This window comes from Siniperca chuatsi, linkage group LG4 (genome assembly GCF_020085105.1).
Source record: "Siniperca chuatsi isolate FFG_IHB_CAS linkage group LG4, ASM2008510v1, whole genome shotgun sequence".
NCBI lineage: Eukaryota > Metazoa > Chordata > Actinopteri > Centrarchiformes > Sinipercidae > Siniperca > Siniperca chuatsi.
Genome location: NC_058045.1, coordinates 30,902,685 through 30,927,535, shown reverse-complemented (window position 1 = coordinate 30,927,535; position 24,851 = coordinate 30,902,685). Strand labels below are relative to the sequence as shown.

The window sequence follows — 24,851 nt, the reverse complement described above, 5'->3', positions numbered from 1 at the left end:
TTTGAAGACTCAGGCTCGGGTTAAAGACATGTTGAAGGACTCCACATAGCTGGGGGGCACAGGCTTTTAGCACCCTGGGGCAAACGCCACCGGGGCCTGCAGCTGTTGTTTGAGTGGAGTTTCATCAGCTGTCCTCTCACCTGGTCAGCAGTCAGGCACACAGCAGAGGTTACAGGCGGGGGACTGGGGCAGTAATCAGTCATGAGAGGGCTGTTAGTCTGATAGCCAGTTGAGGGGTAGGACTCTCCCAGGAAGATTGGGGGTGGGGGTGGCGGGCCTGCAGCTCTTGTTTGAGTGGAGTTACATCAGCTGTCCTCTCACCTGGTCAGCAGTCAGGCACACAGCAGAGGTTACAGGCGGGGTACTGGGGCAGTAATCAGTCATGAGAGGGCTGTTAGCCTGATAGCCAGTTGAGGGGGGAGTAGGACTCTCCCAGGAAGATTGGGGGGTGGGGGGGGTGGCAGTGGACTCTGGAGTCTGAGGGCTGACAGCAGCTGAGACAGAGGGGGGATGAGCAGGAGCCGGTGTGTCGAATCTGTTAAAGAACAGATTAAGTTTGTTGGCCCTGTCCAAGCTGCCTTCAACTCCTCTGCTGCCAGTTGGTCTGAAGCCAGTGATGGTCTTCATGCCGCTCCAGACCTCTCATGTTGTTTCCACTCCAGCTTCCTCCTGTACTTCTCCTTGGCCTCCGTGATCTTCACCTTCAGGTCAGCCTGGATTTCCCTCACCTCCTCCCTATTACCATCAGTAAAGGCCCTCCTCTTGGCATTCAGGATGTCTTTTGTTACCCACGGTTTGTTATTTGGATAACAATGGACCATCTTATTTGGGACATTGCAGTCCACACAGAAGTTAATGTAGCCAGTGATGCATTCAGTGAGCCCGTCAATGTCCTCTCTCTCCATGAGGCTCACAGAGTGCATCCCAGTTTGTCACCTCGAAACATCCCTGAAGTGTCTCATAGGCCTCCTCTGACCATCTCCTCACTGTCCTTGTGGTCGCAGGCTGCCTTTTAACCAGGTACATAGCAGGGTTTGAGGTGAACCAGGTTGTGGGGGAGGGGGGGAAGAGCTGTATGCGTCCTTAACGTTAGCATACAGCAGGTCCAGTGTCCTCTCCTCTCTAGTAGGACAATTCACAAACTGAGTGAAATTGGGGGGGTGAATTCACAATTCAACAATGGCATGTGAGAATTCAAGTGGCAGATAATATGGCCGGAGTCCCACAGCTAACAGTTCAATGTCCGGGCTACAGATACTCTGCTTGATAGTAACATGACCAGGGTTACACCATCTTTTGTTGACTAGCACAGCAAGGCCGCTGCCTTACCACTTACCGCTCCCGGTGTGATCCCTGTCGACCCGAACAGTCTGAAAGCTGTTGATGGAAACGTTATGATCCGGGATGTCCTGCTGTAGCCATGTCTCTGGGAAGCACATCAAACTACACTCATGGAACTCTGTCTGACTCTGGGCTAACGCCGTTAGCTCGTCAATTTTATTCGCCAGTGATATCACGTTGCCCATGACGAGAGAAGGCAGACACAGCTTGAATCTCTTGTTTTTAAGTCTCTTTTGTCTGGACCCCTCTCTCTTCCCTCGCCGCTTCGTTCCACCTCTGCATCCTCGGTGTGTCCTCCTCCAGATCTCAGTGTGAATCGGTTGTCCTGGGCACCATGCCGCTCGGCTTCAGCGTGATCAACTGTTCCCTTGTGTAAACAATGCGGCCAAACAGCTGTTCTGCAGCGGTGCCCTGACCGAGTAGCTGACCAAAAAAAACACAAAACACTTTCTACTCTCATTTTCCCACTTGGTACTTAATTTATTTTCTGACCTGTATTATAGTGTATTATATATTTTTTTGCTTAGTACTTCTATTCCTGTGTGCACTGACGTGATAGTGAGCTGCTGTTGTAAAAGTTTCCCCTCGGGGATCAATAAAGTAATTCTGATTTCGTAAAGAGCGTGGTTTAAATTGTACTTACACACAAGTTACTCACGTTTTGAAGAAAAAGGAAAGCTAAAAGTTGGAAAAAGTAAGACGACGAGACGGAGCTATGGCAACAGGCAGCATGCACGTTGGCGCATGCGCACTTTGTCACTTTGAAATCTGGGTCTAATTGGTACAAGTACTCTGTCGAATGTCTTTTTTGTGTGTTTGGTAGTTTTTTGAGCTCATTCTAAAATCAGAAACTTTACTTTCACTTAAGAAGACTAAGTTAAAAAGTATTGTACTTCACCTACTTATAATGAGGGAGACTCACAGAGAAACCCATTAATCTACTGCCGTGGCCCAATCAGAAGAAGGATTCTCCATCTCAGTTCAAAACTCTGATTTCCCTCCTTCTAATGTAATCTGAGAGAAATCTTTCAGACAGAGAAAAGCTGCTCAGCACTTTGGAGAACAGCAGTGAAGTGCAGAGGGATTAGTTGTTGTGATGGATCACAGACTGTTTGGAACAGATACATACTGACATGGTTACAATCACAATGGCATATTGGCAGAGGCAGGAAGTAACAAAGTGCATTTACTTTGTAAACTTGGAAAGACTGCTTTTAAATTGAATGCACCTGACTCCTGGAATTAAATGTAGCACCTCCTTAAAATCAGTACACTTGTACCTTGCAGCCAGTTTAGAAACTTGATCTTAAACCTCCGAACTTCTACTTGTAACTGGATTTTATTTTACATTTTAAGTGATCTATCTCAACTGCAAACGTTTTTATTCGATTTATCTATCAAATTTATCTTCCCTTATCAGAAAGTTCCTATAAGCTCATTGTGGTATTGCCTTTCTCTGTTATTATATTTCTTTGTTGTTGTTTTCTTCTTTTCTTTGTTGTTGTAATTGACTCAATGTCATTGTAAATGAGGGTCGCCCCTCAATGATCTCTCGAGTATAAATAAAGGTTGATTGAACTGAGGAGCTTTTTCTAAAATACACCATTTTAATTTCACTTGAGAGTTCTTTGAAAGAAGTATTTTACTTTTGAAACCTCAGAATCACAGAGAAGCCTACTTGTGGCCCAGTGACAACAGTTTTCCATCTCAGTGTTTCTTTACTTTTCCCTGTAATGTGATCAGTCAGAAATCTGTCATATAAAGAAACGATGGTAAACAGTTTGGAAAGCAGCAGAAAAGTGAAATTACAGGCTAAACAGTGAGCTGAACATTGGAGTGTGTGTGGGATTGTAGAGGGACCGTAAAGGGAGCGTTGTAGCCTCATGATCAAAAGATACAGTATGTTCTTGAATATTTTGCACTGACCTCTTTTGTGATGTTGTCTATTTGTAATTGTCTGTTTTTTTGGCTGCTGGATACTTCCATTGTAGAAAAAGAAGAAGAAACAAAAAGTAAAAACTCATCTTGTTCCAAAGCTATAACAAGGTGTTTCTCAAGGAGGCAATAAAAGCTCACTTCCAGAGCTACACTGAGAGGAGGAGCAGCACTGACAGAGGAGAGCTGCAATGTCACATTTCCTCAAATGAAAGTGAAAGTAGGTCTGAGTGACAGCACAGCTGCAGTCGGGACAAGTCTCTCTGTTTCTCTCTACAGAAACATTCAGCTGAATCCATCAGGTTTTTCTCAACAAAACAGCAGAAGCTCTGCCAAACACTGGTGAGTACACGGCCCAAACTATGCTCCTCTCCCAGGTGTGTCCTCGCCTGGTTTATTTCGTGTACCCAGCTTCGACGTCTATATCCGGCTTGCAGTCCATGCTGAACAATAGCGATACCACGAAGCTTTAGTTGTGTACATTTGTTTGAGAGAGAGAGAAGACATAGAGATTAAATAAGGAGAGGGAGCGCTGGTAGGAGAAATTTGGTGAATCAGAGAAATGAAACGTTTTAGTTATTTTCTCTGATTGTTTCACAGCGGTTCTTTCTAAAGCACAAATAAACACGCCCGCACCTCCGAGCTGTCGTCATGAAGCAGCATTTACTTAATTAATTTGCAGCTTCAATCTGCAAGTATTCAGAATCTGATTTACTAAGACAGCTCATTACACAGTCAGGTCTTTTTCTTCAATGTCAGTAACAACCACATTTTCTTAGTAAATGTGTCCCTCAGCTGGGTGCAACATAACAACAGAATTCAGGATGACTCTCCTTTTATTCCACTAATCATTGTTTGATTTTATTAAACGAATAATCAAAAGATATGTCATTACAGTTTTGTTTTTTCACACTTTTGTCCTCAGAGTGTAGATATGTCTGCTGCCAGCTGTCTGCTGACTGAAGATCAGTTTCTGTGCTCCATCTGTCTGGATGTGTACACTGATCCAGTCAGCACACCATGTGGACACAACTTCTGTAAAACCTGCATCACTGAACACTGGAATATTAATGTCCCGTGTCAGTGTCCCAACTGTAAAGAGGTTTTCTCTACACGACCTGAGCTGCGGGTCAATATCTTCATCTCTGCGATGGCTGCTCAGTTCAGACAGTCAGCTCAACAGAAAGCCAGCAGCAGCTCAGAGCAACACGTTGCCAAACCAGGAGAAGTTCCCTGTGACGTCTGCACTGGAACCAAACTGAAGGCCCTGAAGTCCTGCCTGGTGTGTCTGGCCTCCTACTGTGAGACTCACCTGGAGCCTCATCTGACAATGTCAGGCCTGAAAAGACATCAGCTGATCGACGCCGTGGAGAACCTGGAAGGCAGGATGTGTACGAAGCACGATAAACTGCTGGAGCTGTTCTGTAAGACCGACCAGACGTGTGTCTGCATGCTCTGCACTGTTTTAGACCACAAGACACACGAGTTTGTTCCTCTGAAAGAAGAATATGAAGATAAGAAGGCCGAGCTGGAGAAGACAGAGGCTGAAACTCAGCAGTTGATCCAGGAGAGACGACTGAAGATTCAGGAGATCAAACGCTCAGTGGAGCTCAGTAAGGAAGATGCAGACAGAGAGATAGCAGGTGGTGTTCAGGTCTTCACCGCTCTGAAGGAGTCTGTTGAGAGAAGCCAGGCCGAGCTCATCGACACGATCAGAGAGAAGCAGAGAAAGACAGAGAAACAGGCTGAAAGCTTCATCCAAGAGCTGGAACAGGAAATCTCTGAGCTGAAGAAGAGAAGCTCTGAGCTGGAGCAGCTCTCACGCTCTGAAGACCACCTCCACCTCCTCCAAAGCCTCCCGTCCCTGAACGCTGCTCCAGCCACCAAGGACTGGACAGAAGTCAGCGTCCGTCCACCTTCATATGAGGGGACTGTGGTGAGAGCTGTGAATCAGCTGGAGGTGACGCTCAGTAAACAGATGAAGAAGCTGTTTGAGGCCGAGCTGAAGAGGGTCCAGCAGTACGCAGTGGCTGTGACACTCGATCCTGATACAGCACATCGTAAACTCATCCTGTCTGATGATGAAAAACAAGTTAAACACGGTGATGTAAAGAAGAATCTCCCAGATAATCCAGAGAGATTTGATACTTGTGTTAATGTCTTAGCAAAGCAGAGTTTCTCTTCAGGAAGATTTTATTACGAGGTTCAGGTTAAAGGGAAGACTGACTGGGATTTAGGAGTGGTCAGAGAGTCCGTCAACAGGAAGGGACAAATCGCAATGAGTCCTCAGAATGGTTACTGGATGATATGTTTGAGGAATGAAAATAAGTACAAAGCTGCTGCTGGCCCTGCAGTCCGTCTCTCTCTGAAGTCTCAGCCTGAGACGGTGGGGGTGTTTGTGGATTATGAGGAGGGTCTGGTCTCCTTTCATGACGCTGATGCTGCAGCTCTGATCTACTCCTTTACTGGCTGCTGCTTCACTGAGAAACTCTACCCATTCTTCTGTCCTTGTCTTAATGATGGTGGTAAAAACTCTGCCCCTCTGATCATCTCTCCTGTCAGTCACTCTGAGTAGAACAACCATTTAATCTACAGAAAGATTCACTATCATTTAATATAATAAATGTATTTATTGCTGATGTACGCTGTATACATTGTTGTTTTTTCATTCTTAGATACATTTGTTTCTTTTTTTTGTAAATGTTTTTCTTTGATGTGCCACATTGCTACTTATTACTACAACACACCAATTTTACCTGATTTATTTCATTTAATGTCGTCTAATTTATAAAAAATAAATTTAAAAAATAAACAAAAGCAAAATCAAGTTTTTATTGTGTCTGATTAAGTTATTGTTTTGGATTGATGTCAAAGCTGAAAAACAGCTGATGGAGTTTCTAATGGCCACCAAATCACGTGATTAAAAACACCATCAGCTGTTCTCAGACTGACTTGAGCTGACGAGCTCCGACACCCCATCACATCTGAGGCAGTTGGTAGTGTGAGATAATGTAGTGTTGTTTAAGGTCTGAGGTGTGTTTGAGCAGCTGATATGAACACTAAACCAGTGCTGCTAGTTTGGAGAGAACAAGTGACATCTGAGGACGCCCTCCAGTGGAGTTCATAACAAACTGCAGCCTGTGGCCACATGAGGACATGCTCTTCATAAATAACTACACAGTCTGATGCTGAAGCAGATCACATGAATGCAGGAGCACAATGAAATCTGGGTCTAATTGGTACAAGTACTCTGTCGAATGTCTTTTTTTGTGTGTTTTGTAGTTTTTTGAGCTCATTCTAAAATCAGAAACTTTACTTTCACTTAAGAAGACTTTAAGTTAAAAGGTATTGTACTTCAACTACTTATAATGAGAGAGACTCACAGAGAAGCCCATTAATCTACTGCCGTGGCCCAATCAGAAGGATTCTCCATCTCAGTTCAAAACTCTGATTTCCCTCCTTCTAATGTAATGTGAGAGAAATCTTTCAGACAGAGAAAAGCTGCTCAGCACTTTGGAGAACAGCAGTGAAGTGCAGAGGGATTAGTTGCTGTGATGGATCACAGACTGTTTGGAACAGATACATACTGACATGGTTACAGTCACAATGGCACATTGGCAGAGGCAGGAAGTAACAAAGTGCATTTACTTTGTAAACTTGGAAAGACTGCTTTTAAATTGAATGCACCTGACTCCTGGAACTAAATGCAGCACCTCCTTAAAATCAGTACACTTGTACCTCGCGGCCAGTTTAGAAACTTGATCTTAAACCTCCAAACCTCTACTTGTAACTGGATTTTATTTTACATTTTAAGTGATCTATCTCAACTGCAAACGGTATTCAATTTATCTATCAAATTTATCTTCCCTTATCAGAAAGTTCCTATTAGCTCATTGTGGTATTGCCTTTCTCTGTTATTATATTTCTTTGTTGTTGTTTTCTTCTTTTCTTTGTTGTTGTAATTGACTCGATGTCGTAAATGAGGGTCGGCCCTCAATGATCTCTCGAGTATAAATAAAGGTTGATTGAACTGAGGAGCTTTTTCTAAAATACGCCATTTTAATTTTACTTGAGAGTTCTTTGAAAGAAGTATTTTACTTTTGAAACCTCAGAATCACAGAGAAGCCTACTTATGGCCCAGTGACAACAGTTTTCCATCTCAGTGTTTCTTTACTTTTCCCTGTAATGTGATCAGTCAGAAATCTGTCATATAAAGAAAAGATGGTAAACAGTTTGGAAAGCAGCAGAAAAGTGAAATTACAGGCGAAACAGTGAGCTGAACATTGGAGTGTGTGTGGGATTGTAGAGGGACCGTAAAGGGAGTGTTGTAGCCTATTGATCAAAAGATATCTTGCACTGACCTCTTTTGTGATGTCTATTTGTAATTGTATGTTCTTTTGGCTGCTGGATACTTCCATTGTAGAAAAAGAAGAAGAAACAAAAAGTAAAAACTCATCTTGTTCCAAAGCTATGTCAAGGTGTTTCCCAAGGAGGCAATAAAAGCTCACTTCCAGAGCTACACTGAGAGGAGGAGCAGCACTGACAGAGGAGAGCTGCAACGTCACATTTCCTCAAATGAAAGTGAAAGTTGGTCTGAGTGACAGCAGAGCTGCAGTCGAGACAAGTCTCTCTGTTTCTCTCTAAAGAAACATTCAGCTGAATCCATCAGGTTTTTCTCAACAAAACAGCAGAAGCTCTGCCAAACACTGGTGAGTACACGGCCCTACAAAGCCAAAATGCACTGACTACATGTTTGGTCAGTTTAGTTAAAACCAGAGTTGAACCAGATGCTGAATACATGCAGAGTAAAGCAGCAAATTCATTGACAACCACAGCTCATATTTGTGCTGCATCATTTTCTTAGTAAATGTGTCCCTCAGCTGGGTGCAATATAACAACAGAATTCAGGATGACTCTACTTATATTACACTAATCATTGTTTGATTTTATGAAACAATCAAAAGATATGTCATTACAGTTTTGTTTTTTCACACTTTTGTCCTCAGAGTAAATATGTCTGCTGCCAGCTGTCTGCTGACTGAAGATCAGTTTCTGTGCTCCATCTGTCTGGATGTGTACACTGATCCAGTCAGCACACCATGTGGACACAACTTCTGTAAAACCTGCATCACTGAACAATGGAATACTAATGTCCCGTGTCAGTGTCCCAACTGTAAAGAGGTTTTCAACACACGACCTGAGCTGCAGGTCAATTCTTTCATCTCTGAGATGGCTGCTCAGTTCAGACAGTCAGCTCAACAGAAAGCCAGCAGCAGCAGCTCAGAGCAACACGTTGCCAAACCAGGAGAAGTTCCCTGTGACGTCTGCACTGGAACCAAACTGAAGGCCCTGAAGTCCTGCCTGGTGTGTCTGGCCTCCTACTGTGAGACTCACCTGGAGCCTCATCTGACAATGTCAGGCCTGAAAAGACATCAGCTGATCGACCCCGTGGAGAACCTGGAAGGCAGGATGTGTACGAAGCACGATAAACTGCTGGAGCTGTTCTGTAAGACCGACCAGACGTGTGTCTGCATGCTCTGCACTATTTCAGACCACAAGACACATGATGTTGTTCCTCTGAAAGAAGAATATGAAGATAAGAAGGCCGAGCTGGGGAAGACAGAGGCTGAAACTCAGCAGCTGATCCAGAAGAGACTACTGAAGATTCAGGAGATCAAACGCTCAGTGCAGCTCAGTAAGGAAGATGCAGACAGAGAGATAGCAGGTGGTGTTCAGGTCTTCACCGCTCTGAAGGAGTCTGTTGAGAGAAGCCAGGCCGAGCTCATCGACACGATCAGAGAGAAGCAGAGAAAGACAGAGAAACAGGCTGAAAGCTTCATCCAAGAGCTGGAACAGGAAATATCTGAGCTGAAGAAGAGAAACTCTGAGCTGGAGCAGCTCTCACGCTCTGAAGACCACCTCCACCTCCTCCAAAGCCTCCTGTCCCTGAACGCTGCTCCGCCCACCAAGGACTGGACAGAAGTCAGCGTCCGTCCACCTTCATATGAGGGGACTGTGGTGAGAGCTGTGAATCAGCTGGAGGAGACGCTCAGTAAACAGATGAAGAAGCTGTTTGAGGCCGAGCTGAAGAGGGTCCAGCAGTACGCAGTGGATGTGACACTCGATCCTGATACAGCACATCCCTATCTGATCCTGTCTGATGATGGAAAACAAGTTAAACACGGTGATGTAAGAAGAATCTCCCAGATAATCCAGAGAGATTTGATACTTGTACTATTGTCTTAGCAAAGCAGAGTTTCTCTTCAGGAAGATTTTATTACGAGGTTCAGGTTAAAGGGAAGACTGACTGGGATTTAGGAGTGGTCAGAGAGTCGATCAACAGGAAGGGACAAATTACACTGAACCCTCAGGATGGTTACTGGACGATATGTTTGAGGAATGAAAATGAATACTCAGCTTTTGCTGGCCCTGCAGTCCGTCTCTCTCTGAAGTCTCAGCCTGAGACGGTGGGGGTGTTTGTGGATTATGAGGAGGGTCTGGTCTCCTTTTATGACGCTGATGCTGCAGCTCTGATCTACTCCTTTACTGGCTGCTGCTTCACTGAGAAACTCTACCCATACTTCTGTCCCAGTCTTAAAGATGGTGGTAAAAACTCTGCCCCTCTGATCATCTCTCCTGTCAGTCACTCTGAGTAGAACAACCATTTGATTTACAGAAAGATTCACTCTCATTTAAAGTAATAAATTTATATTTATTGCTGATGTACGCTGTATATATTGTTGTTTTGTCATTCTTAGATACTTCACCGTCACATTATCTCTCTTATTACACTTTAGATAAAATTAAGAATCAGTTTTTTTGTCGGTAAGTATCACAACAATGAAAGGCAGTTTGACACCTAACCATGGAGAGAAAACTGTAGCATGCAAGTGTATTTAGAGATAAGTTTAAGAGTTAATCATAAGTCATAACATATGTAAAGTATAAATGAATGTGCCTTTGTTGACTATGTTCAGTGTAAAATCAACCCATTATGTACAGTTAAACATGGGTCAGAGTTTTACGTATACAGATAATGTAAATACAGCAGGCATGAAGCTGAATGGTGGTTCTGCAAACAGGACACACTCACACACGCTTTTAAACCCAGCCTGAACGCTGGTGGACAGCTGACTGTTTGTAAATTACTAGAATTCCTATCAAACCTTTTATTTTTTTTTTCATGAATAAAGACAATAACCTTGATGCACTATAAGGTTTCAGTGTTTGACCACAAGATGGGGCTGTAGGTGTGTTTATTTTCATTCTTATGAGAGAGAGAGTCACAGAACTAAAAGGGAAAGTTTAAGGGAATTTGTTGACTTCTGTATGTTGGTAAGAAGATTGTTGAGTGAGCAGGACGAGTAGGTTCAGGTCACATTTAGAGACCTTCTAGACCTTCAGGACACTTTCGGAAAGTGAGGACATTTTGTCTGGTCCTCACTTCCTGTTACTGGTGAGGTAAGACTTCTGCTAAGGTTAGAGGTTAGCGTCAAATGAAGAAGCACCTCAACCCCGTCACATTTACGCTGCTGCTGGTGGCATTGCAAATGTGCGTTGTTCGTATGTGATGGTCGATGGGAACTTGTTTTGTAGCTATCTCAGTTTTCTGGGCTGCAAACGTGTCTGATACAGTCACCATTTCTGTCTTTACCACAGGTGGCTCGCAAACAAACATCCTGGGACCGTGGTTCTGCTTCAACCAGAGAGGCTTCTGCTTTACTCAGAAAACATTTTGCTGAATTAAAACCCAAAGTTTCCTCCTGGAGCTTCATCAGGGGCCAAACAGGAAGAACAGGTTGAAAAGTTTTAACTTTAAATACATTTTCAAACATCACACAAGGCATCCTATAGGATAAATACATGATTCAGGAATCAGACCATCAGCAGTGTTTGCTTCACACACTGTAGCACCATCTTGTGGTTCAGTCAAAACAAAACAACCAAAAGAATAAATCTCATTCCAGTTTCACCTCCAACATATTGATTCAAATCAAAATGATCAAAGTTAACTCTTCCTTCATTAATGTGGTGACAGTGTGTTTAATCTTTACATCCAAAATACTTCCTGTTTCAAAAGCTTTAGATCCAGATTGCCGCCTCGCTGGAGATTCACTTTCTCTTCAGCCTTAAAAGACTAGAGATCGTGTGGCTGCGTTCCAGTGGTGGAAAGTAACTAAGTACATTTACTAAAGTACTGTACTGAAGTACATATTTGAGGTACTTGTACTTTACTTGAGTATTTCTATTTTATGCTACTTTATACTTCTACTCAACTACATGCCAGAGGGAAACATTGTACTTTTTACTGCACTACATTTATTTCACAGCTATAGTTACTTTTCAGAATAAAATTTGACATATAAAACATAAGATTAGTTTAAAGTATGATGCAGTGTTATAGAAAAACTACCCAACAGTATATAAAGCAGTTAAAATGAGCTCAACCTTAAACATCTACAGCAGTAAAACGCAACACATTAATGCAGCAGGAATATGAATCCAGAAACATCAGATATAATAAAACACTGAGGGAGATAAAAGAAAATTTTGATGATAATACTCACATACTTTATTTAGGTAATGTTTTTAATGCGGGGCTTTTACTTGTAGTTAAGTGTAGAGTATTTTTACCCTGTGGTATTGACACTTGTGTGTGTGTGTGTGTGTGTGTGTGTGTCGTACTTCTGGCAGCGTCCACACTTGATGAGGCTGTTGGCCTCTCTGACGGATGGGTCGTACATGAAGCCGGGATACGCCGTGTCGCAGGGCTGCAGAGCCTCCACCTTCTTCTGCTTATGACCTGACACACACACACACACACACACACACACACACACACACACACACACACACACACACGTTAATACACTGTGACCCTAAAACAAGGTCTTCCTAATTTTAATCTAAACTCATCCAGTGAATAAAAGACTGACAACCATCAAAATGTCCTCAAAGTGTGGACCGTTTCGTATCTTTCTGTCTCTGTGAGGACATTTCCTCTATAAATAAATACAACACACACACACACACACACACATACACGTATGCAGACATGTTGTACTCACTTGTATGATAACCAGCCTTGGCTGAGTGGATGAAGGTGGATCACAGTGAAGACACAGATAACACACCCAGGTGATGATGACGACGGTGAAGATGAGGATGGAGATGATGATGAAGATGAGCCGCCATTTTGAAACAGAATGTTTGTAAATGAGACATAAAGCAGTGACGACATGAAGAAAACAAACACACCACCTGTCTGTCTGTCTGCTCTGACAGAGTCGACTCTTTTCTGTTTAATCTTTGTATTTGATTGATTTATTTGTGTTCTTTATTCTGATCTGCTGCTCTCCTACTGGATATTTCAGTAAATGAATCACATCGTATAGTTTAAGTCTGTTTACCACCTGTGATGTGTATTCAGACATCTGCACAGAGCTGAACTCTCAATCACATGTTGATTTATAACTGCTGAGATATGATTCCCCGGTAAAACGACAACAAACAAAAAGAAAAACAGGAGGATTGAGGAATAACAAAGCTCCTGGGGGTTTACCTGCCAGCCAAAGATGCTTTCAAATACTCTTAAGACTCTACAGCTAGCTAGCAGCTCTGTGAGGCTGCACTTAGGCACAGCTGTGTTTTGAGCTAAATGCTAATGTCAGCATGCTAACATGCTCACAATGACAATGCTAACATTTTGATGTTTAGCAGATAGATTTGCTAATTTGCAATAAACACAAAGTCCAGCTGAGGCTGATGGGAACGCCATCAGCTCTGCAGGTATTGTGTTGGACACATTAACATGTCAACCTGATGGTGGCGCTAGATGGAAAGTCAGAGTTCAGCAGAGTTATTACAGTTCATCCTGAGGGGAGCATGAATGTCTGAACCACATTTCATGACGATCCATGCAACAGCTGTTGAGATATTTCACCTAAAACCTCATGGCGGAGGAACAACATTACGCTCCATAGAGTCACGCTGCTAGAAGAGATAAGCATTTCTCGATGATCTGAACATCTTACCGTCCACAAAATAATCAGAGTGCCAGAGACCACAGAGATTAAAGTCCAGCAAGAACCTGACAGGAGACACAAACACACATTTAACATATAGAAGTGTTAATGTCCTGAGGCACACACAGCACTGTGCTGTATCTACACACCGTCGCATCCAAGTCACACAGCAGGTCTTTACTTTTAATGGCTATGAACTGTCAGTCAGCCTTTTCTGTTCAGTGATCCAAGAACTCATCTTTAACTACTGTAATTTGTTTCATTTTTTGGTGAAAAGCCTCCTTTTCTCAGAGGTGGTGAATTTTGTTTCACATTAAAACTCTTTGATTTATGCTTACTAAATAAACTTTAAATCCAGCACACTGGCTCATTATTATTAAATATATCCACAGGACATATTTCACATCCATTTAAGGTTTGAAATGGGTCCAAACTCTCACTGCACCTGTAACACTACCTGCAGCTTTCTCCACATTAGAGACTCATGTCTGAGTTTGATAAATATAAAAAATGACTAAATGACTGATTTTTTTTTTTTAAATGTATAGTCTTTGCTGGTTTAACTTATAGTCCCAGTTACAGAATTACTGCAGTGATCGATTCGACTCTTATTTATTCCTTTAATAACCTTGAAAAATTAAGTTTTCTTCCTTCAATCTCACCTTCACCTGGCTAACTATAAAAAACTGACTTAAATCCTTCACGTCACTGTAACATCCTGCATCCAAATCAGCCTGTTTACCTTTAGTTCCCATCACTCTCCACTGATAAACTACTAAACAAACAGCAGTTGACACTTACATCAGTGCGTTGGAGAAGAACCATCTTATCAACGCCGCGATGCCATAAAACGGCTGCAAGAGAAAAACAAGAAGTTAATACATGAACTGTTCAAATGTTTTGACATAGAATCAATTTTTCCACAGTTTGAGGAAATGAGCTCCTCTGGTTTTTAACATTGCGGGGCCAATAAAAGTGTCAAAATGCAGAAAATCAAGAAAGTCTGAGTCACGTCACTCGTTGGTTTTGTTAAATGGATTTTACTTTTGACAAAAAAACAAACAATCCAACTCTATTTTAACCTGGAAGCAATCAGATGTTTGATATCTACTGTCAGAACTGACTGACAGTGGCAAAGTACTAATACCACACTGTGGAAATACTCCACTACAAGTAAAAGTCCTGCATTCGTACTTAAGTTAGAGTATGTAAGTATTACAAGCTAAATGCACTTAAAGTGTCAAAGTCGTCACTGTGCAGTAAAACGCTCCTGTCAGTGTTTCCTGTTATATCTGATGTTTCTGGATTCATATTCTTGCTTAACTACTTTATATACTGTTGGGTTAGTTTAATCTGCAGCAATCCATCATATGTTTGTATCGTCGCTGTCCTGTGAGAACCACGTATCTCTACAAAGTCAACTTTTCATGAGAAAAACAGCCTGTTTTCCAGCTGATTCGAGGGGGGGTTAAAGAGTTTATACAGCTTCAGGAGGAGGAGAGTTTTCTTAGCACATGAAGGAAACTCTTCATCCTTCAGTTCATCACAAACATCTGGAGATACGTGGTTTTCACTGGACAGGAAGCGTACGAAGGTTTGTAATCTGAAAAGTAAATGTAGTGCAGTAAAAAGTACAATATTTCCCTCTGGGATGTAGCGGAGTAGAAGCATACAGGTGCATAACACTGAAATACTCAAGTAAAGTACAAGTACCTCAGTTTGCACGTAAACGTACTTAGTTACATTCCACCACTGGGAACTGATGCATCTCCCACAACTATGACTATATAATTATTACAGCAACAGTAACTTAACCTAAAGTTGTAACTAATAGAAGTAATCTATGGTTAACAGCTAACTGTGCTGATGTGAAGTGATGAGACTCACACTGAGCAGAGGCCGGGCGCTGTTGGCGTGATGATGACTGTTCTTACACATCGCCTGGTAGTCAAACAAAGACACTCTGCAAACAAACATTCAGATGAACTTCAGTAACATCTACGGAGAGAAATGCTCATGACACTCTTCACACTTCCACCATCTTCAAATCTTTTCAAATCCTACACATAGTGGGTTTAATGTTTTCAGATCTCAATTTACCGTATGCTTAAACAAGCTCATTAAATTCAAAATGCACCAGCATCATCAGTTAAAGGACCACAGAGGACATCACACAACCTCTTGAGGCTATTTGCACTGATTAAGCTTTCTAAACACATTCCTAACATATGTTATCTTAACATACTGTCTCTTATGAAGTATTTTTGCCAGAAAAGGTTTTACGTGTGTCAGTCGTACTTTTTGAACATTCCCATCTTGATCAGCGACGCCATGACAGACCCGTCCACCTCGCCAAAGAAACGGCCGACCTGGAAAAGACAACATGAACAAAGTTCGTTTTTCTGTTATTCCAGTTCAGCAACACAAACACAACACATTAATCCCGACACAGACAGTATCATCAGTCAGCAGATATCACAAACGACACTGATGACTGAAAAAATGTTAAATCATTGTGTTATTTTCTATATCTGGACACATCTGGAGTGCAGTATGGCGTCTATACCAAAACCACTGACCCAAGGAAAAAACTGAAATTAAAGTTAGGTTTTAGACTGATAATCAGACTGAGTTTTTGAGACTGACGTATCTGTTGCCTGTCATTTTCAGTCGACACAGAAAGCTGTGGCAGCTGTTGCTAGAAGCATTTCGCTTAACGTTTTTCACTCAAATTTTGATTTTAAGGCCCTGAAAACCTATTTTCTCAGTCATCGTCTCACTATGAGTGATGGGATCCAACATGGACGCACTGTTTTCGGCCAAAGTTTCAATAGTTTTTGTTATTTCACGAGAGATTTCTATATTTCTATTTTTCTCTGAGCTTTTCTCAGTGGTTTGAAGTGGGCGGGGCTCAGATAGAAAAAGTTGATGTCACTTACTTCCGTACACCAATCAGGACGTAGCAACATTAGACGCAGCATGTGATGACAGTTAGTGGGTTGTTTGTTAGCTGTCAATTAAATCTGATCAAACCACACCCACACAGTCCTGATGAAGCATATTAACTGAGCATTTGAGTGTGAAACTCTTAATAAATAATACCTTAAGTTGTTTTTTTTACTTTGATTGTTGCTTATTTAGTCCAGAATAATTAATGTAACAGAGAAATACTGAAGATTTTAAGTTTTCATGGGCTTTAAGAGTTACTATTTCTGCAGCACGTACAGCCGAGTCACTCTCATCCATGCTTGTCAACATTTCAGGGCATTCTTCTGTCATAGATGCTAACAAAGCTCTGATTGGTGGATTGCTTCTCCAACCAGGGAAACAGCCATCAGTGAGCACAACGCCAGACCAGTTTGAACTCCCGAACAAATCTGAGATGTGGGCGATGGTTCAGAGGTCTGGAAACAAGCTACATCGACAAAAACACAAAACCTGCGCTCACCGACTGTATCTGGCAACCTGTGCTACAGCCGGAGACGCTGCACAGAAGTGCTAGGCGGATGGATACACTGTTCTTCGCAAGAAATAGTTCCAGCACCTAATTCCCTCTAAAACCACAAACTGTAGTTTTTATGTTTCCGTTCGGATTAAACAAAGAAGATATGACATGTTATTAGTGAAATTTAGGGGTATCTGGTCTACATCTGGTAGATGTTTTTTTTTGACCTGTGGACTAGGCTAATTGAGGCTAGCTGTTTCCCCCTGCTTCAAGTCTTTATGCTAAGCTAGGCTAAGCACATCCTGACTCCAGCTCCGTACTTAACACAGACATGATGTTCAGATATCCATCTGAACATCTAACTTACAGAAATAAAGAGAATAAGCGTATTTACCTTCCTCTACTAGTCTGACCACATACTGATCAATAAAGTTTCGGTCCTTATTTTGCTTCCCTGCTGCTGTGACTGATTCAATTTTCCCTTGTTTATCTGACCCGTATTTACTTCTGAATCCCAAAACAAAGCAAACACTTAAATTTAATATCCTAAGTAGATCTTACAAATATTAAAAAGTTTCAAGTAAAGACAGAGACAGAACTCCCCAAAGAATAACATTTTACCAAGTCATAAAATCAATTATCCTCAATTTATTTAATTTCTGCAGGAAATGTCTCTTGGCAGTCTCCCACAGTTTACTACTTACAGAAAAGACAAAACCATGACAGACTGATGTAAATAAAAAATAAAAAGTCTGGTTGTTGAGTAAAATACTGGGAGGTTACACCAGGAATAAAACAGATGGTGTGAAGTGTCAAACTGTGATTTAAAGTCATTTCTGTGTCTGCAGTGTGTCGGTCCTCTCTGGCCCTCAGCAGCAGCAGAGTCTTTGAATTATTCAGAGCGTTTTGTCTCAGCAGCTCGGCTCACGTTTACAAGCTGCTCTCTGCCCACACTTTATCTCCGTCTGGACGGGATTTTCCCAGCAGCCTCGGAGGACTCGCAGGTTGCTGAGTGTTAGCAATTGGATGCTGCTTACACCGAAACTTGACCCTCTGTTTACCCGACAGCCGCAGAGGGTAAACGTGCTGGAACAAACAAAAGAAATAAGGGCGGTAAAAGTGCCAGAGTCAAACTCCTGCCAGGAGCTCTGCAGATGTACAGCAGCAAAACACAAGCTGAGTTCTGCCTCCAGTCTGTAGAAGGCTTCCAACAGAACTGGCAAATTATAATCAGGACTGCACCAGCACCACGAAAGTACAGTTGATCAGCGCCCATTTTTAGTCAAGCTAGCTCTAAGGATTTAAGGTCTGTTAGTCCTTCGCTTTTTAAGTCTTTTGATTCAACAGCTCCATTTGTCTAATACTTCAGTTCATGACAAAGAACCTCTTAGACAAATGTCTGATGAATTCCTGTCAGCTTCAAGCGTCATGTTACACTACTGCTGAATGTTAACTAAGCATTGCATTCATGACATTACCTGTCAAGCACAGGTGAGACTGATGCATGTTGACCCAAGTCTGACAAGCTGAGTCTGCTAACCTTTAGCATGTTAACGCATGTTACACTTACACACCATGTTAAATGTCATCATCTTATCATACTAGCATGTTAACACGCTAACATGCTAGAAATTTGCTCATCAGTGGCGTGTATTGCTGTTTTGTTTTTTTTAAACTACCAAAAAGTCAGACATTTTCTAATTCTACAGCGTGTATATGTTAACATGCCAACTGTACAGTGCAGCTAAGGCTGACAAGGTCCAGTTTAGCATGATGAAAGTTCAACCAAGTCTGAGAACTGTGAGCTGAACAAGCCGAGTCTGAGATGTCCTAAAACGACAGGATACGTGTAAAAGTAATGACTAAATTCCTGTCAGCCTCAGCTGTATTTAGAGATTAATCCTAACATATCAAGCTAACACATCAAACACGTCAACATATCAAATACTGCATTCTTAAAATTACCATGTCAACATCCAATAGTTATTACAGTGTGTCAGTGTGTGTAGATGTATGTATAAGAATATGACTAATTATTTTGATGGTATGACAAACCCGCTGAAAACTGGTGTGGTCTGTGGTTTCAGACTAGTCTTTTTTGATACTAACACTGGGGGGCACCAAAGTCCAGAATTTTCTAATTTTACACAAATTTAACACATGTTAACATGCTTATAGGCGATTTAGCATGCTAACGTTAGCTTTCAGCTCAAAGCACAGCAGAACCTCAGTACAGGCTGACGAAGCCCAGCTTTCACCGATTTGTTGAGAAAGTAGAGCTGAGCCTGACAACATGGTGGCCACCTGATGTGGCCACAACATGGTGGTCCGTAAGTGGCCACCGCACAGAGGATTTTAATATAGTACTTAGTAATAGTAACAATGCCTCTTCTACCCCACTCATGGTGAGAATCTAAGAATAGTGAAGTTGTCTCTCAACTTTCTACCCATCCAGTCATTTAGTTTTCTGGTGTGACTGTTAGTCTTGTTAATTTCAGGACATTATTGACACAATAGGTCGTGTTTATCAGTCTAACCTGTTTCCAGACGTGAGGATCAACAGTGGATTCCTGCAGCAGGTTCTCAGACAGGATCGATGTTCGAACAGACATTTACTCATCAAGCCCTGCGTTTTGCTCCGTCACCCTGCTCACTACACTTCCTCACTCTGACCTATTTCTTTTAGTCAGCACTGATTTAATTTCTCTACTGATTAAATATTTACCGTGCCCTGCAACGCACTACAAGCTGCACCTTCACACCACACCGGGGAGGATTCTGGGTGTTTCCACAAACTTCCTGTAAAGTCCAGAGCTCAGCAAAACATCGAGGAAGCACTTTATCATAATATCTGCTTAGTAAGGCCACTGGGAGCGCAGCAGACATGCAAATAATGAAAAATGAGTTTCTACAGTAAATAATTCTTGCTTTAAAGTTACTCTGCACCAGAACATTTTGCTGCTGTGTGTAGAAGCTGTAATTTCCTTTTAATCACACTTCTCCAACAATGTCACACAATACTGTTTTGATTTAATAACAAATCTCATCACTAATATTTGTTTGTGTTAGAAGTTACAGTCATTTACAAAGGAAAGGAAATTAAATAAAGACTTTCAGGTGATTAAGCTCTCCCCACTGGCCATATATATATATATATACACACACACACAAGCCATATCGGAGGTCTTCGGTCACTAGGTGTTATTGCTCAGATACGATTCATTTTCTGAAACTGATCATTTATTCATCTGAAAAATCGCACCAAACATCCAGGTTCATAGCAGTCATGCAGTTCTTTCTTACAACTTTGCATTTGCTGCTGCTGAACTTAAAGTTACACCCAGTTAGCAGTTTATTAGGTACAGCTAGCTAAAACTAATGTAGTCTAATCCAACAAGTCCTGCAATAAATCCTTCCTTCGTGAAGGTTACAATGTTCAGTTTTTGTTGAAGCTCTTTTAGAGACAACTCTATGATCATTCTGGAGGCTGTAGTTTGTGCTGTTGAACTGTATTGCATTTGACAGAGAAGCGTTTGTTATTTAGCCTACCCTCATTGATACACATGTATTAGACCGCATTAGTTTCAGCTAGGTGTACCAAATAAACTGGCAACTGAGTGTCTAATTCTACAGATTTCAGTCCTGGCTGATGGCAACATCTGTGATTACAGTTGATAACGGCATGTGCAGTTTTTACAAACAATACAAGCCCCAGAGTTCTGTTTGAAATGACACATACAGTGGTGTGAAAAAGTGTTTGTCCACTTCCTGATTTCTTATTTTTTTGCATATTTGTCACACTTAAATGTTTCAGATCATCAAACAAATTTAAATATTAGTCAAAGATAACACAAGTAAACACAAAATGCAGTTTTTAAATGAAGGTTGTTATTAAGGGAAAACAAAATCCAAACCTACATGGCCCTGTGTGAAAAAGTGATTGCCCCCTAAACCTAATAACTGGTTGGGCCACCCTTAGCAGCAACAACTGCAATCAAGCGTTTGCAATAACTTGCAGTGAGTCTTTTACAGCGCTATGGAGGAAGTTTGGCCCACTCATCTTTGCAGAACTGTTGTAATTCAGCCACATTGGAGGGTTTTTGAGCATGAACTGCCCTTTTAAGGTCATGCCACAGCATCTCAATAGGATTCAGGTCAGGACTTTGACTAGGCCACTCCAAAGTCTTCATTTTGTTCTTCTTCAGCCATTCAGAGGTGGACTTGCTGGTGTGTTTTGGATCATTGTCCTGCTGCAGAACCCAAGTTCGCTTCAGCTTGAGGTCACGAACAGATTCTCCTTCAGGAGTTTTTGGTTGACAGCAGAATTCATGGTTCCATTTATCACAGCAAGTCTTCCAGGTCCTGAAGCAGCAAAACAGCCCCAGACCATCACACTACCACCACCATATTTTACTGTTGGTATGATGTTCTTTTTCTGAAATGCAGTGTTAATTTTACACCAGATGTAATGAGACACAGGCCTGGGTGTGGCTAGAGAAATTTAACTCAGGTGTGATAAACCACAGTTAAGTTATGTTTTAACAGGTGGGGCAATCACTTTTTCACACAGGGCCATGTAGGTTTGGATTTTGTTTTCCCTTAATAATAACAACCTTCATTTAAAAACTGCATTTTGTGTTTACTTGTGTTATCTTTGACTAATATTTGTTTGATGATCTGAAACATTAAAGCTTTTTCACACCACTGTATATATTGAATGACCATCACAAAATACACTGAATGACCACTGCTGAAAAAATGCCAGCCATAAAGACGATCAAAGCTAACGTTGTTCAACAGTTGTGTCTTCAGCCCAGTCTCTCTCTCTGATATTTAATTGTTTTTCCCCACCATTATTTGGTAATTGTATTATTTTACTTCATTCCACCTAAATGAAACAATGTCTGGTCACACACTCTGTTTATTATCGAAGTTTCCATTCTTACTAGTTATGACTTTGTTTTATTTAATGTGTGGTTATGTATTCTAATTTATGAAGAGCGTTGTTGTTTAGTGTTTTTGCAGAGTATATCTTCAGATTAAAGACATTCAGATATTAAAGCTGCAATAAGAGTTTTTTGGGCCACAACGGAACAAGCTGAACACGTAACATCTGATATATTATCACCGTATAAAGTTGATACAGCAAATGTGTTAGTTGTCTACTTCCACATCCAACAGACACGGAGCAACATGGTCACCCCACTGGAGTCACGTTCGTGTCCACCTGATGGACGTTAGTCAGTCTTCTCTCTGTGTTTGGTCTCCAGCAGCTCCTGAGGGAAACATCTGGCTCTTCAGCTGCTAAAAGCTCCACTATGTTCAGCAGCTGCTCTCTGACTGAGTCTGTCTGCTGTTTGCTGCTGAGCAGCTCGTGTTCAGCAGGTTTATCAGAGCTTGTTTGATAAGAGAAAGTTTGCCGGCTGTAAAACCAAAACAATGAGCTGAAAGATGCTCAAGTGCTCCGTATGGTGTCCCAGAACATGTGAAAATGTTTTTACCTGCTTTGTGAATTTCAGTAGTAACACTGAACTAGTTTGCAAGGTCAACAGTTAGTTTAGATGACCTAAACTGACTCTTGTCTCGTTTAAAGTTAAGACTAAAGCTCAGGAAAAGACAGGTAACTGAGTCTCATTAACATCGATTTGGAAATAAATCTACCAGATCAGACTGTTCACTTGGATCCACAACAAACTGCTTCAGCTCTCTGTTCATAGTCTGGTCAGATTTACACGTTATTACATAAGAGATAATTCACAGTGTTCCTCTGTCACCAGGACTGCACGTATACATTCATTCAGCAGCGCTGTACTCAAGCTGGAGGTCTATTTGACCCCGACACCATTACAGATGTCACAGAGTCACTGGACGACAGCTAAGCCTCATCTGGCCTCAGCAGAGCCAGCTGCTGCTGAACAGCTGGCAGCCCCGCGGTCACCGAGACCGTCCTGTAACACAAACATCACAGGTTCAACTCCCAGTAACAAGTCCTGAACCAAACAACAAGCTGAAGCTCTGGAGAGAGATTACAGAACTGAAGGAGAAGTAAACATCTCAGCAGAGGAGGAGATGTGGGGCGTGAACTGGGTGTGGCTGCTCAGCTGAGTGTGTGTTTATGGTAGCATGGTGGCCTCTGGATTAGTCCTCAGTAATATGGCTCTTAACAGGCCGAGTTAATCCGGAGCTAACGAGCAGCTGTCAGATGGACAGCGGGCTCTCAGTCCGCACGTCTCTAAAACACACAAAGACACTTCAAAATCATATCCGAAATGTATGGATGCCCATTTCCGGCCAGGAAAAGAAAAACGGATGAAAAGCAACACAAACATTCATTGTATTTATGAGAAATAAGTACAAATTAGTGAGATACTAAATCTATCAATCTATCAGAGCAATGTTTTTATAAGTGGGCCCCTGTTTTGTTTGTATCACGCACGCACACGAGGAAGCATTTGCACGCAGGCGGCGCGGTAACGCACCGGCAAAGACAGTGATGAGGAAGACTGCGCAATGATGCACAATTTAAAACATGTTTAGAAACTGGCTTCACAAATATTTAATGAGGAAGGAAATGTTTTCAATATGTTTGTTAGTCTTTAAGGATACAACAAGTTAAACTGACGGATCAAACCTGCCGTGCATCCGGCAGCTCGGCCCGCTCCGGTTAAGCTCCGCCCACGGTCAGCTGAGGTCAGCAGGTGCAGCAGCTGCTATATTTCACTGCTAATGCGCCGCGCACACACACAGATTAAGACCAAAAGTGTCCTCAAATCCTGTGAGCCATCCAGATGTTGTTTATGATTATATCATTAAATGATCCAAACAGCTGCAGTGAAGCTGAGAAACCTCACGACTGAAAAACTCATCCTGATTGTTAAAAGAATCAACTTCCTGACTTCAAGCAGTTTAAACCAAGCAGGTCCAAGTGTTCCCATTTAATTAACTGAGGACTTAAAGGACCTTCTCTGTATTTATACTTATTTTTTTCCAAATCTTACCATTCAGATTTTCCGCCTTCCAGACACAGTTTATGTTCATTTCAGTAAACCAAAAAAATAAACCTAAAATTGACTTGAATCATTATGTTTTGGTCAAAGTCACATTATTGTAGCATGCAAGGAGGGGATATTTTGAAAACGCTTCTTGAGAGTAAGCTGCTGAACAGCAACCTTTGCAAAAATCACCAGAGTCACATTATCCCTTTCACAACATTCACGTTTGTTTCAAAGTTTTGTTTTCTGGGTTTGATTTACTAAAAATGAATGTGGTGCTCTGTGACTCTTAACTCTCAAATATCATATGTTGAAGCATCCTTGAACACTCAAAGCAGAGTTTTAAAAACAATTCCTGCTCACAAGTGAAGTACCAAACAATGACAACATGCCTTTGGCTAACAAAACATGAAGGTGACTGAACGATGACTGTGATGAACTGAAGCCAAAGGCTGCCAAGGAGAAAGGAAGTGATGCACTATAGTGTACATACAAAGTGTGGTTAATAAAACACTCAAAACCAGCAAATATGGAACTTAATGCAAAAATTACTTCTGTAAAATGTAGCGCAGCACACACCAGCCGCACACACCCAACACGTGATACAAACAGAAGTATTATTCAAGGTACAGCAGCTGGAAAGTGACAATCCGAGCAATAAAAATGATAGAATTGCTGCTTTTCTGGAGATAAAAAGATAAAACTGCTGCTATGAGGGCTTACATAGATAACAACGGGTGCAGGCGTGCCATACACCACCGGTGTGTGTAGCCTTTAATGAGTATTTACATTATCTATTAATCAATAAATTATTAAGCCTATAAAATGTCAGAAAATAGTGAAAAATGACGTCTCAGATTACTTCTTCTGTCCAACCAACAGTCCAAGATATTCAATTTACGATGACATAAAACACAGAAGAGCAGGAACAAGAGTGTATTTGCAAAAAATCGACTTATTGTCGAAGCATTTTTAGAATAACGACTCATTTGGTTTAAGTTTTGCGATTATGATCTCTTTGCAAGTTTACATGGACCGATTTTTCATGTCTGTCTGCATGAATCTATACACTGTGATCTTCTCTAGTTTCCTGAAGTTTAGATCATTTTAACA

General features: G+C 41.6%; 2 protein-coding genes and 1 pseudogene across 7 annotated transcripts in view; 2 read left to right on the top strand and 1 right to left on the bottom strand.

Moving 5' to 3' along the window:
• The window catches only part of LOC122875593 (voltage-dependent calcium channel subunit alpha-2/delta-4-like), a 161,337-nt gene that overhangs the window by 19,733 nt on the left and 116,753 nt on the right, over positions 1 to 24,851 (bottom strand). For 3 of the 5 annotated variants that reach the window (XM_044194945.1, XM_044194943.1, XM_044194942.1), the window contains 6 exons: positions 15,600 to 15,670; positions 15,189 to 15,264; positions 14,103 to 14,155; positions 13,311 to 13,366; positions 12,345 to 12,365; positions 11,962 to 12,079 (listed from right to left, as the gene is read on the bottom strand). In XM_044194945.1, coding sequence (XP_044050880.1) covers positions 11,962 to 12,079; positions 12,345 to 12,365; positions 13,311 to 13,366; positions 14,103 to 14,155; positions 15,189 to 15,264; positions 15,600 to 15,670 — 395 coding nt within the window. The remainder of the gene's footprint in view (positions 1 to 11,961; positions 12,080 to 12,344; positions 12,366 to 13,310; positions 13,367 to 14,102; positions 14,156 to 15,188; positions 15,265 to 15,599; positions 15,671 to 24,851) is intronic. The other 2 variants (XM_044194947.1, XM_044194944.1) reach the window with 1 other exon arrangement.
• Positions 3,491 to 7,241, top strand: LOC122875599 (E3 ubiquitin-protein ligase TRIM21-like). 2 transcript variants are annotated; one of them, XM_044194953.1, is made up of 2 exons: positions 3,491 to 3,618; positions 4,202 to 7,241. In XM_044194953.1, the coding sequence occupies exon 2, from the start codon at positions 4,211 to 4,213 to the stop codon at positions 5,849 to 5,851; it is 1,641 nt and encodes a 546-aa protein (XP_044050888.1). In that variant the 5' UTR covers positions 3,491 to 3,618; positions 4,202 to 4,210; the 3' UTR covers positions 5,852 to 7,241. The 2 variants fall into 2 exon arrangements, with proteins under 2 accessions (XP_044050888.1, XP_044050889.1); XM_044194954.1 differs by having other exon boundaries at positions 3,529 to 3,618; positions 4,209 to 7,241.
• LOC122875598 lies at positions 7,754 to 10,489 on the top strand (annotated as a pseudogene).

Coding starts and splice junctions, on each gene's coding strand:
- LOC122875599 (XM_044194953.1), top strand. CDS start 4,211: ATGTCTGCTGCCAGCTGTCTGCTGACTGAAGATCAGTTTCTGTGCTCC.